Genomic DNA, 13,241 nt, shown 5'->3' on the forward strand with positions numbered 1-13,241 from the left:
ACAGCAGAGAATAGCAAACTAGCTGCGCGCTACCGAAAGGTCAAACTGCTTAGTTGCACTGGCCAGGAACTGGTGGCTGTCAGCTTCAGGCTCATACAATGTCAAAACAAAGGTAAACAAGGGGTCGTGTTACTCACACTTTCGCGAGGTCAGTGGCTGTGGGAAGACGCCGTTGGCTAGCAAAGCCTTCATGTCCCACTCAGGTGAGCTCTCCGTCTTCCACGTCCAGAAAATCCATCCGCTGGCCATCTCGAATCCATCAAGCTGTGCCTCAATGTAACGTCGCATGCCCGTCTTGTAGTCTTCCGAAAGATTGGCAACGGTACCGGTATACTTGCCGTCGCAGCTGCCGACCTTGGAGCTTCCGTCAAGAGTGCCGTCGTAACGCGCTCCCTTGTCCTTGCCGTTCAACCACTTGGTGCAGTCGGTCATGGCACCGGTCCACTCTCCGGAGATAGTCCACTTGCCAGTCGATGCCATCTGCTTGCCAAAGCCGCAAGCAGTCTTGACATGGTCGTCGACGCTCATGGCAACGGCCGAGTTGTCGAAGATTTCGTAGTGGTGAGTGTCGAGAAGCAGGTTCCACATGCCGCTACCCCACTGGTTCCATGAAGTCACGCCTTGGAAGGCATCATGGAACGTCACAGCAACACCAGAATCTCGGAGGTTGCCCCAACCGTCCATGTAGAATTGTCGGACAGTGTTCATATCCAGGGCCGGACCCAGAGGCTCGTTCAGGAGCTGGATAGCGGCGACAGCAGGGTGTGATGCATGGTCGTCGCGGAGCTTGTTCAGCACTTTCTTAGTGTAGTCGACTGAGTCGCCTTGAGTCCAGCCAACCGAGCCGCGCTTGCCCGAGTTGTCGAAGCCGTTCTGTGACTCGGGTGCGCCATGGAGATCAATCATGACCTTGAGACCTGCAGCTCCGGCCCAGTCAAGGGCTTCACCAAACTTGTCGTAGGCTCCAGCAATATATGGCATGTCGTCACGTGGAAGTACGCTCCACCAGCCAATTGGAATTCGGACCATGTTGAGACCGGCGGCAGCCATCTGGTTGAAGTCGTCCTGAGTATACCATGTGTTCCAGTGGTTTTGCAGCATGGATTTGGCCGCGTCCTTGCCCATTGCTCCAGCAAGTGTGTACTCGTCAACTGCACCATTGCCTTCGAAGATGCTGGGAGTGATCCAAGGCTCAAGCACAAACCAGCCACCAGTGTTGACTCCGCGGACTTTTTGCCCACCAAAGTCAAATGATGGTGTTTTGTAACCTTGTGATTGTCGTTTCACAGATTCCAGTGGAGATGCGTTTGTGCTCACAGCAAGCAGACCAATGGCCGCTACAGTAGTCCAACGTCCGACCATGATGAGATAGATTGCGTTACTCAACCGATTTGAAGGCTCAAAGAGATGGCACTTGTAACAGATGAGGATAGAAGAAGGTTGTTTGCTTGGTTTGCCTGAGTTTCGAGTTGAACAAAGCCTCCAGATCGGGGAATCAAGTTGCCTTTAAACCACAACATCAAGACTTGGGCATAGGCCAACACAGCACTCAATTTGCCCCAATTTTCTCTCCAGTCACGCTCACGTAGCAGGCATGTGTTTGGTTCTGCTCCGAGACGTAGTGGTGATCCTCACTTCGTGGAGAACTATCCTAGCTAGCGGGAATAGCCATCCTAGACGCCTTCAGAGCGGTGTCGACCGAGGCGTCTGGGAAGCGACTAACCGTAGTCTAACCAGCAAATCGAAACTTGGCCATGCCGGAACAATGTGTACATCGCTACTCGTTCGGAGGTAGAAGCTCGGTTGGCAACTGACGTGGTGACGCAAGGGCTTGGAAGAAGAAGCGTGAGAAAGCCACGCCCGACTGTCGGACTAGCCAATGCAGGAAGCTGTCGTGGATTCATGCTGCGCAAAAATCGGGTCCCGTAAGCCTCGGCCATGATTAACAAGAAGCGTAAGATCTGGGGTCATGTGCAATCAGGAGAGAAGGCGACGGAGCCACACTTGGCAGAGGTTGTAGGTGGACCTCAGGTACATGGTGCTGATTGGCTGCGGGTGTAATGGCGATGATGTGGGGATCGGCGAGTTGCAGCCACTTAGATGCCGACGTGGTGCTCACGGGTTACAGTCAAGCTGCCGAGAAGCTTCCAAGAAGGCGCAAGAGCGTTGGTGCAATGCTGAAGCCGAGTGGCGGACTGCTTGGCCTAGTGTACGAGTGGTAGTCGTGGTAGTAGTACATAGTAGTAAACCGACACTACAGCAGTTGCATGTCCTGTACATAGTCGCGTGAGATTCTGGTACCGTACTTTGAACTCGGAATTTGTACCGACGACATGTCACCGACCCTATTCACCGTTAGGACTGGCTGCAATGCCATGCACCGCTCCCTGCATGCCACAGTCAGCGTTCCGGGGAAAAGAACAAAGCATGGTCTTCTCCTTGCTTGCACTTGGGCGCCTCCTTGCCCTCATGATCTGCAAAGCACGGGAGCCTAAACAGTAAATACCCTTTCTACCGAGCCAAAGATCTGCGAGGCCTCCAGTCCTTACAGTGAGGGGGCATTAAGTAAGCATGGTAGCATTGTCTGATTCAAGACGCCTCGTGAGGACTGATCGTTCCCGCATTGGGGTGTGAACTGCGTTTGTGGTGTTTGCCTCTGAGCCGCCTAGGATCTCGGATAAAGAACCGCATAGCAGTAGTTGGTTGCGCCAGAACAGCCACAATGAGCAGTGTTTTCGCGACGTCACCATGGCCTTGCCATTTGCCTTGTTCATCCTGAATTGCCGACCCCCTTCTTCCTGCATGTCACGAGAGCCGATTTCCAAACACCGGACGTACATGTACATGCAGCTTGCCTACCGTCATCTCTGCCATGTTCTGGTTCGGCGGGAATGAACGTACGACGGCGCGAGATCTCCAAAGCTTGGTACAAGATATGCGGGGAGATGCACGACAACTGTTCTAGCGCTGCCGTCCGTCGGGGTTAGATCAAGCAGCGCGTCATCCCCGTGAGCCTGTGACCGCAAAAGTCTTTTCACGCCTGCTTAGCGGTCGCGCACCCTTTCACGCAATGTCATGCTAGGCCGAGGTTTCTCGTGCTTGGCATACCCGACCGTGATGTGCCTACCGCTATCCCTACCACTATACCTCTCCCTTGGTCATTGCTAGGAGAACAATCCTGGCGTCATTGATCACGTTGTCTTGTAGACCGAGGATGGAGATGCAGAAGTCAAAGGCGTTGCTGCACTGGGGCAAGGCAGAGTCCTGATACCCGGTTGGATTTGTGGGTTTGTGGGGTAGTGCCAGAACGTGGTGTGTTGGAATCTGGTTGACGGTGTCCGACAAGTCGGTGAGCAGCTTGGTGAAGCAGTAGTGACGGTATCTTGACAAAGACCCGGTAGCATGACTCTGGTGGTGAGCTGTTTTCACATCGGCTGTGCCGTTCCGACGTACACGTCACGTGCATCGGTGCCAGAGCAGACTCGCCACGCTCGTAAGATCGGAAAGCGTTCAACTGACTCGTTTCTTTGCTGCATAGTTTTCATCCATTCTTTACAAGTTGCCGGTATGAAGGTGGTTTTGGTAGAGCATGTAGGATGCCGTGTTGTAGGCATACACGGCAATGCCGACTTGTCCGAGTGGGAGAGGCTTACCCAGAGCAGGACCGATCGGAACGAGCGGCGGATATATTTCCGATCCAAGTTACCGAACAGAACGCAGAAGTGGTTACTAAAGTACCCACGTCCGCCGCAGCGACGATGCGCCTGCCACTGAAAAATACATGCCTAGAATAGGGTCAAATCCGCAGACGGCGCGGTCTCTACGTGTATGAACTCAGATGTGATGCAGCTCTCGCCAGCCCGTGATGCAGCTTGAGCTACAATGTGTGTGTGTGTGAGGGAATAAGGGCGGACGAAAGGGCGGGTGTAAGGCCAGGGCAGGTTGAGCGGTGCGCTGAGGTAAGGACGCTGTGCGTTTCTCAGCAAACTTAGGAGGGTGGCGATACCATACCGCCATTGTTACAATACACCGTCGCGGTAACGTACAGTACAGTACAAACATCCCTTCGCGACAGCCAATTTGAGGTGAGCTCCACTTGTCCCGCATACAGACATACTTTCGCTTGTGTCAACCTGTCTCATTGCCTTGTTCGTCCGCATGCGACTCGTCATTTACTGCCCGCCTGTCCGTCGCAAAAGAAACAAACTCGCCGCCATCAGCTAACCTCCACAATGGCAGGCCGTCATGGGCAGACATGCCAACCCCGACATCAGGCGTGCCTTTGCTGAATTCCAGGACCAGGAAACGCCCTCCAAATGCAACAAGGTTCGCTGTCGTCATTGCGGCTACGTTCGCGCAAAAAACACGACGCGCCAAATCGAACATTTGCAGGAATGCCAGGCATACCTTGCCTCGTCGGACGCGCAAACCCACCTCCTCGCGCAGCGGCAACAGCAGGATGGAACTCCAGCTGAGCCAAACATGGCCGCTGGCTCCAGTCAAATCTTCAGCGGACAACAGCCCAATCCAAACCTACAGGTCCAACGGCGGGGTCCCAATACCAGCAAGCGCGCCCGCGATACCCAGCCCATTATTGCGCCGAAAACTGTCCCGGTGCCAACGGTCATGCCATCTCTGACCGCGCATCTACTCAATGTCTGCGCTGGCCCTCTCCGACAAGCAACCCAACGACCCTTCTTGTCGCATGCTGGCTGCGGATCTTTAACGGCGGAGCCTCTGTCATGGTGGCTGGTGCAAGACGGGCACTATGCGCGTGGATTCATACGCTTCGCAGGACAGTTGCTGGCCAAAATTAGGTTGCCGCAGACACCGAACTCGCAGTTCCACCCCATGTATCGTACCATGGACCTCTTGATCTCAGCTTTGAATAACATGCGGCGGGAGATTCAATTTTCTGAGATTACTGCAACAAAGTACGGACTGTCTTTGGGCACCGATTTGCCTACTCCCGTTACTCGCGGATTACTGGATCTCTTGGTCAGTGCCAGTAGCTCAAGCGCATCCCTCTTAGAGGGAATGGTTGTACTTTGGGGAACTGAGCATGTATGTAACGATATGCAGTAATTAAGGCGTACAGAACTAACACTCCCGCAGGCCTATCGTGCCGCTTGGCAATACGCAGCAACCTTTTCCAGCTCCCTACCCACATCCATCAGTGATTCGCACATTGCCGCACTCCACCAAGTCCTCATACCGAATTGGACCTCGCCCCCCGCATACAAGTTCCTCGACGCAACACGTGCACTCGTCGACGAGCTAGCCAACATCACAACCACACGAGACGGTAAAGAAGAAATGGTCCGCTGCGAAGAACTCTTCCGGCAGATATGCTGGCTAGCAGAGCGCTACTGGCCCGCCATTGACGAGAACGGCGGCTGGATTGACCCTCCCATGGGCTACACCATCCCCGGCACGCGTCCCGTAACCATGAACAGGAACGTCGTACACCCGAACATGACCGCACCCAGCATGCACGCCCCTGGCATGAACATGCATGGGAACCCAGTTAACGGAAATATGGCAGGTCCGGCGCCAACCCCCAACATGCACGGTCACGTGAATACCAACATGAGCAATAACGCGAATCCCAACCCGAATATCAATACCAGCACCAGTATGAATACCAATGCGAACAACAGCAACAACAATAGGAATAATCCCGCCCCTATTGCTCCAATCAATGCTGGCGTCCGCAAGGAAAGCACGTCTGTTAATGACAACAGGAGCCAGCAGAGCATGGACCGTGGAAACAGCATGGATAGCGACAGTGGAGAATCGTCGGCTTGATGAACAAGACTTCTCTAGGAAAACGACTCTAGGATTTATCCTCTCAGACAACAGTACTGGCTATCATCTTTCTATAAAAGGAAAGGAGGCATGATTCGTTGTGATACGACGCCGGATGTGCAAATGTGTGATGGTAACTGGGGTTGTTTTTTGCATGAATCTGCGAGAGGGAGAGAGGGTGGAGATTTGATTGCGTATTTGCTCTGCCGTATGATTTTGTGGATTTAGCTTGTGATATCCCGTTTATATAGCAAAATTCGTGCCTGTGTACACAATTTTTTCTTACATCATCACTTTTCCTCTGCGTGTAAGTGAATGAAGAGAGTGTCCCGTTGGTAATATTACCGTTTTCGAATCTCTCTCCCTCTCTACTACCAAGAAGTAACATCCGAAATCTGAAGACATTTCAGTACTTCAAACCAATTCCTTTTGACACCACGTTTTGCAGGAAGAGGTTTTTCTTTCTAAGTTTTAGTGCTAAACAAGCTTTCTTATTTTATCTTATCTTTTTCAGACTCCTACACCAATTTTCAGTGTATCTAGTAACTTCAGAGATAACTACGTAGCAAGCCAATACGACCCCCATATCTTCGTTTTTGGGGTAACATGACTTGATTTGCTTATACCTGTTTAGTATAACTATAGCGTAACAAATTTCTTTCTTTCTTCTCAGAAAAGAATAGCAGGCCACACTCCAGCCTGCTGGAATTGCGTGTCAAAAAAAGGTATGTATGTTTATACCATACTTGTGACGTATGTGCAAACGACAAGAAGACATTTTGAGTAACATTTCCGTTGTAGGATTGCGAAATTAGGTCTATGATGGGGCTACTCGGCATGGAAAGCGAAAGAAAAAGAGTTAGCAATGTCTATGTCTTTCTAATACAAAATTCACGATCAAGTTGAATGCCAAGCGGATGATCTTTGCATTTCCATAAAAAGTTAATCTTGGATATTCATTCATATTACTTCAGTAGCAGTATAACTACATGAAACTATATTACGGTTTGACTTCCACACAGAGAATCGAAAACCTCAAATATGTGGTCAAAACTTGCACTACTCTCAGGTGTAGAGAAAACAAGCTCAAGCTGTTGGAACAGCGTCAGTGTTGTAGCTCTTCTCAATGATTGGCGGAGGCTCAGGAATCTTCTGGCGAAGAAGAGTGCGCTTGATGAAATAAGGCACCTGCTCCGAGATCTGGTAGTGAAGATATGTTTTGGTAGGTACGCTGAAGACCTGGTCCAATTCTTCGAGGGTAAGCTGCTTGGTCTCGCGGACGAAGCAGAAAATCATGCCCCAGGCAATCAGGTTGAGACCAGCGTAGAAACCAAAGGCACCCGTTTGTGTCATCACTGACACCATACGGGGGAAGGTGAGGGACAGGACACCAGCAAAGGTGTTGTTGATGCACACAGCCCAGGCCATTCCCTGCTCACGCTGGATCGTAGGGAAAACTTCGGCAGAGTACTGGAATGCGACAGGTCCCTCTCCGAGAGAGTACATGATGGTGAAGAGGTAGACAAACAGAACGACGGGTCCGACTTGTGCGGCTTTGCTGGCGGTATCGGGCTGGAGCAGAGATAGACCGGCTGCTAGCAAGAAGATGCACATAAAAGGGAAAGTCTGTGAAATCAGTTAGTGATGAAAGAATATGGGAATCATTCCGCAACTTACCCACATGCAAAGGGTCCTGCGGCCCTTTGTATCGATAAGGAACAGAGTCGGAATGGTAAAGACGACCTGAATAGCACCATAACCGAGAGATGCATACAACGCTTGGTCCGTGCTGTAACCCGCTTGACTGAAGATTGTCGAAGAATAGAAGCTGATTATGTTAATGCCGCACATCTGTTGCGCTATCATGACAGTGGAGGCACCATAGTTGGCACGCCTGATTCTGGGGACACGGAAGCAGTCCCACATGCGGTCAAAGTAGCCAGCTCCACGTGCAACGGCCAGTTCGGTCTCGTAGATGACGTATGAGTAGTAGTAATCACGTGCGGCGATGATGGGATGTGCTCGCAGTTTGTTCATCGACTCGAATCCTTTGGCGACCTTGCCGTGCTTCATTAGCCAACGAGGAGACCTGAAGATATGTAAGCATTTTCCGTGTACAAAAGCCGAGAAATAGTGGATACGTACTCCGGGCAAAAGAAGATGCCAACCATGAGAATGAAAGAAGGAATGAAAGCCGAGCCAAGTTGCAGGCGCCATGAGATTCTACCAGTGTCTTTGACAATGACATTGGCACAGAAACCAAGGAAGATACCTATGTACAATGATTAGAGACGATTGAATTTGGGAACAACAAGTAACTCTTCTTACCAATGACGACCCAAAGTTGCCAAAACATGACCAGGGCGCCTCGAATTCGATGTGGAGCCATCTCAGCAGAGTAGATGGGAACAGTAGCATTTTTTGCGCCGATACCGATACCCATGATGAAGCGAGCAGCGAAAAGTCCTTCCCATGATTGTGCGCAAGCAGAGCCAATGGGAGTAGCAGTGAGACAGACGGCAGTCACAAAGATCTCACCCCTGCGGCCCAGGTACTTGTTGAGCGGGTCGACGATGAAAGCGCCAATGAGACCAGCAGTGAGGAAGATGATGGCATTGATGAGACCGACAATCCACTCGCCATAAGCACCTCGCTCAAGCAGACCAAACTCCTCTGGGAAAGACAAGTTGGCGCCGTTTGATCCAGTTTGATCCCAGCCTTGAGTGGCGGCTCCGATAGCACACAAACCGATCGAGTACCACAGCATCTTGGGACCGTGCCACTTGTGGTCGCGCTCGTAGATGAGAGCATTTCGCTCGGTGTCGTCGAGTTGGGTGATCATTTCAAAGCGCTCAGGGTCGCGGGCAACAAGGGCTGCTTTGCCAAACAGGGTGGCGTGTTCGTCCAGGCCATGTTTCTTGGCCCATTCCTCAGCAGCGTAGACACACTCCTCCCTACTCTGACGCGTCAATGGGTTCTCGACGAGATTGTGAGCAACAGACGAGCGACGAGCGGCGGTATCAGCAATGTGCTCGGCGCCAGAAGTGTAAATGGCCTCCTTCTCAGGATCGGTGGCTAGCTCCTTCTCCGGGATGGAGGAGGCTTCCTTCTCAACGTGAGCGGCAGGCTCGTTGTTCTTTCCGTCCATGGTGGTAGAGTTGTGAAGGATGACGGGTTAGAATGAACCAGCTACACGAACATGTGCAGGGAGAGAAGTTGAAAAGAAAAAAGGTGGGGTGAGTCGAGGGAACCGATCTTATATCTGGAGGAGGCAAGAAAGAGTGCGAGGGAGGCCCCAAAGTGGAGCCTCCAACGGTACACCGCACATGTAACAGGCTCAAAAAAAAGTGAAAGCTGAGATGCGCTAAGGGCATTCACTGGAACTTGCATATGGTGAAGGGCAAACACCCCGGAGGCCTGATGGGAGCCTGACCAACGGGATGGCATGACGAGGCGGATGAGGGGTGGTAGTGACGCTAGGTCTATTGTTCATGGGGATCTCCACAGAAAGACCCCATGGAGTAAGCTTCGGCATGCTAATGGCCGCCACACGCTTGTCTACAACGGCTTGGCGCCCACCACATGCACATGCATCATCGCCTCTCCCGACGTCCATGACCTCACCCCTCTACCACCCGCTAGCCTCCCTCCACACCTGGGGTACGCCACAATGCGACCTCATCTTGACTTGCGGTAAGCTTACACATGCCCGTACAGGACATGGGCATCTCGACTGATGCTCTACGTGCACCACACGCGATGCCAGTGTCCGGTACTGCACTCGCTCCACGCCCAAGAATTAAGGCACCCTCGCGGCGAGCTTGGTGCCATATTGGCTGAGGCTTGTCGGGAGCGGGAGAGGGCTTGTTGGAACGACATGCTTAGCGGCACGATCATCACATTGCTTGCCTCACCCGTCACCCGCTAATTTCTCGGCACATGCTTTAGCGACCGCTGGGGAGTGAGCAGGCCAGGGTACTGCTACCACTCCGATCACACACCTCCATCTATTATGTACTTGACTGTACTTGGCCATACCAACGAGCACTTTAGCCGCCATTTGCGTCTCTGAAACATCAGCTCACGATCGTACTGTATCGCGCGATACCCGCCGTCCGCCAGCTGCCACCTCTCTGTCGGTGACAATGCGCTTATGGAGGGGAGAGCTTGCAAAAGATGCACATGGCCATACGAGCGCAAAAGAGGCGTCGCTTACCGCCACGACCAGACGAGCTAGCTAGAGAAATGGCGTACGCGCGGCGACGGCCTTGGGCACCTTGATTCCTCTTGTCCCAACAATCAAGACGACGGCAAAAGCTTGAGACCGTCTGCTTTTCCGGACCAATAGCCATGAGAGATGTTGCTTTGCACGGACGCACACGCACGTTTGCTGTGGGGACGCCTCCAAACTTTTCTCCAGCTCGTCTCCCAGCATCGACGACTGGGCCCGAGTCGTGCGATGTGGAGAAAGACTTTTGCTCACGTGCTTGGCAATGCAACCCAGTGGTGTTTCGCAATATGCAAACGTACGATGAAAAAACAGGTTACAATACGGCCGTTTAATCATCCAACGGCCGCGGTACTTATGCATGTCAGGACGGCCGCACATGCTGATCCAAGTAATGCAGCCCCGTCTCGCATGGAACCACCGCACAACCTTTTGCATCTCACGTGCGAACATTCTATTACGTAGAACTATACTACCTTGTCGCATCAGAAAATGCTATTCACTGGGCATTCTGGAATCGCCTGCCAGACTCTGCCTAACCGCGCGGCTAGTACGGATTTTCGAGTTTACGAGATGCCTTGCTCAAGTGGATCTCGAGGTTGCGTACTGGCCAGTGCTAGCTACCCCGATACTACCCCACAGCTCCGGGGTCCCAACGGCGGCCTCCGGATTACCCAACTGGGACGTTATCTCACAGTTATCTCGATTCCTACCAGATAGCCGCAAACAAGCTTGAGTCCTAAGATCTTTGCCCCTCGATAGCTTCTCTTGGTAGTTCCTCTTGATAGTCTCGCTCGAGAGTTCTCCTCATACTAGCGCGTCGAGACCCTTCAGTCGACTTTATCGACCTTCCTCGGAGGAAACCTGTACGGATCGCACGGCACTTGACGTAGAACCCACATGGGCAATCGGCTCGTGATATCGGTAGTCGGTACAAGGGAATTCCTACAATCACATTCTAGACCCTTTACCACTACAAAGAGCCGCATCTGCAGGTGCAGTAGTCAGTAACTGCAGCGCGATCTAGAGTCTTTACAGCTCAGTGTCGTCTAGCAATAGCGCTAGGAAAAGCCTACTACTAAGTATACACACACATACACATGCACGACCCACTATGTGTCACTATACTACTACTTCGATCCGAAGAGACCGAAATGAAAAAAAAGATACTTTCTATTCTTATCCAAGCTCGTTAACATGATCACCCTGGGCTAGCTTCTTCTTGACACATCACTACATGGTACACGGAAGTTTACTCGGTGGCCAAGTAAAACGATGTGCGTCCAACACGGAGATCATGATTTCCGTCTATCTGCCTCGAATCTCTTTTGTTATTATAACCGATATTCCTGGATAGCCTACCTTTTGTGAATAACTTCATCGTGTGAAAAGAACCCATTACAAAAGATCTCACCGTGGAACCGCTCAGATATTGCCAAAGAAAAAAACACTTTCGTATCCATCTTTGCAATAGAAAAGATGATCACAAGGCTATAATCGCACCCACCATGAGTCTCACGTCGGAGTGCCCGACAACAACCCCAGTACGACCCCAGTACGACCCCAGTACGACCCCCAAACACCCTTACACAAGTACATCCAGGTACCTTCTCCGATGAACTCGGTTCCGCTAGCCAGGACGCGCAAGCGCGCGGGGTTACACAGCGATCCCTAACGGGGCAGCCCTGCATCTACCCCCCAGCTCACATCCTCCCATCACAATCCACCCCTTCCCTTGACTCCACTTCACCACTCGACATGGCCATCAGTTCCTCCCATACCTGCTCCAGTCGCGGCATTATCATCTTGACCACCATAACGCTATTCATCCTCTTGCGCATGCCCTCGAGGTGAAACTGGAACAGCGGTTTAGCGCCTTGTTCGAATTCGTGGGCTGTGATTTTGTTGAGCCAGAGGGCTTCCATGAGGTAGACGTATTCGTTCCAATCGTCGGGACCTGGTGAGGAAAAAAGAATATGTGTTAGCTTGGATACATGCATAAGTAAGGTGACAAGATGGGTTCTTACCGAGAGCTCGACGTATGCCTTCTAGTTCTAGAGGCACGTCGTAGTCATACATTGGGCGTCGCCTAACAGTGCGGTTTGGAAGGAGTGATGAAGGTACGTAGGTCGATCGGGCTATTTTTGTCCCTTGGAGGAAGTTTTTTGTTATATTCCTTCCTTCAAGAGGTACACTGCCTGATGCAGTAGTTCTGGTGGCGTCGTTCTCATGCTCATTGCCCTTTCTCTTCTTTCTCGACCCCCCCTCTTCTTTCTGGTCGTCCCTGCTCTCTTGAATATCGTCTTTCTTCGTCCCTTTCCCACTCCTCCCCACCTTATTTAGCACTACCGGGCTCTGTCTTGTAGTTCTCTGGCATCTTTTAGTTGGGACTCGGCGACGCTTTTGTGTTGGTGTTGCAGTATCGGTAGAACTTTCTGGTTGGCTACTTAGTTGCGTTTGTCTGGGCTTCGAAATCTTCCGATTTGTGTGTTGGGACGGCGATTTTGACGAGCCCGAATTGCCTCGAAGTGGTGCTTTTCTCGGAACATTGCTTGAAGGGAGACGACTGGACTTTACGCCCGAGGCTTTTGGCGAAACCGGTGTGGCCTGTATCGTCTTCCCAGCTGGTGGATGGTTTGTCGCATGCTGCGGCAGAGCAGGTTGGCCACCACCTGATATCTTGCTTGCATAGGAGATTTCGTTGCCCTCCGTCATACAAGAGCTGAGTTCAGGTGCATTGTTGGCCATGGCAGGTGAGGGTAAGGACTCTATGCGGTGAGGCGGTGGGCTGCCATACGGAGCTGGAAACGAGTGCGCGCTACCAGAAGGATAAGGGTGAGCAAGAGCCGTTCCAGAAACCGGGCCATGTTCTTGAAGTGTCGGTTCTGGAAAGCGAGTCTGCGTGTCGCCTATATTTGCCTCAGATGTGCCTGCAGCATGCGGTACCATGTTTGGCATGAAGCTAGGGAAGGTACAATTCTGTGGAATCATCACTGTAACGGATGAGATGTCTTGCCTCTGAGAAACTGATACTCCTTGCGACGACGTCATTTGTGATGGGTAAGGACGACGGAGGGGCAAGACCGCAGTGACGACGAAGCAATATCGTTCGGTATCAGTGACGCGACACTGGTTGCATGTGATTGTAGTCAATGGCGGAAATGCTCCAATCACTCGAGAGGTCTAGGATTTGCGTATAAAAGGG

The 13,241-nt window shown here is 51.8% G+C and overlaps 6 protein-coding genes across 6 annotated transcripts; 2 read left to right on the forward strand and 4 right to left on the reverse strand.

Annotated features, from left to right (window-relative positions):
• Positions 1–49: 49 nt before the first annotated feature.
• COCCADRAFT_25700 (glycoside hydrolase family 5 protein) lies at positions 50–1,362 on the reverse strand (the record flags this gene model as incomplete). Its single annotated transcript, XM_007713381.1, has 2 exons — positions 50–69; positions 138–1,362. The coding sequence occupies 2 exons, from the start codon at positions 1,360–1,362 to the stop codon at positions 50–52; spliced, it is 1,245 nt and encodes a 414-aa protein (XP_007711571.1).
• A 378-nt stretch (positions 1,363–1,740) lies between these two features.
• Positions 1,741–1,929, forward strand: COCCADRAFT_94349 (uncharacterized protein; the record flags this gene model as incomplete). The annotated part of the gene is made up of 1 exon (XM_007713405.1): positions 1,741–1,929. A coding segment is annotated over one exon (189 nt), but the record flags the coding sequence as incomplete, so codon positions are not given.
• Positions 1,930–4,245: 2,316 nt separating this feature from the next.
• COCCADRAFT_25701 (uncharacterized protein) lies at positions 4,246–5,808 on the forward strand (the record flags this gene model as incomplete). Its single annotated transcript, XM_007713382.1, has 2 exons — positions 4,246–5,064; positions 5,116–5,808. 2 exons carry the CDS (start codon positions 4,246–4,248, stop codon positions 5,806–5,808), a joined length of 1,512 nt encoding a protein of 503 aa, XP_007711572.1.
• Positions 5,809–6,894: 1,086 nt separating this feature from the next.
• Positions 6,895–8,956, reverse strand: COCCADRAFT_94324 (uncharacterized protein; the record flags this gene model as incomplete). Its single annotated transcript, XM_007713406.1, has 4 exons — positions 6,895–7,434; positions 7,486–7,897; positions 7,954–8,080; positions 8,137–8,956. The coding sequence occupies 4 exons, from the start codon at positions 8,954–8,956 to the stop codon at positions 6,895–6,897; spliced, it is 1,899 nt and encodes a 632-aa protein (XP_007711596.1).
• A 1,819-nt stretch (positions 8,957–10,775) lies between these two features.
• On the reverse strand, positions 10,776–10,967 carry COCCADRAFT_94267 (uncharacterized protein; the record flags this gene model as incomplete). The annotated part of the gene is made up of 1 exon (XM_007713407.1): positions 10,776–10,967. A coding segment is annotated over one exon (192 nt), but the record flags the coding sequence as incomplete, so codon positions are not given.
• A 772-nt stretch (positions 10,968–11,739) lies between these two features.
• COCCADRAFT_4457 (uncharacterized protein) lies at positions 11,740–12,985 on the reverse strand (the record flags this gene model as incomplete). Its single annotated transcript, XM_007713368.1, has 2 exons — positions 11,740–11,993; positions 12,064–12,985. The coding sequence occupies 2 exons, from the start codon at positions 12,983–12,985 to the stop codon at positions 11,740–11,742; spliced, it is 1,176 nt and encodes a 391-aa protein (XP_007711558.1).
• Between the last annotated feature and the right edge of the window lie 256 nt (positions 12,986–13,241).

The sequence above is a fragment of the Bipolaris zeicola genome (genome assembly GCF_000523435.1).
Source record: "Bipolaris zeicola 26-R-13 unplaced genomic scaffold scaffold_60, whole genome shotgun sequence".
NCBI classification, from domain to species: Eukaryota; Fungi; Ascomycota; class Dothideomycetes; order Pleosporales; family Pleosporaceae; genus Bipolaris; species Bipolaris zeicola.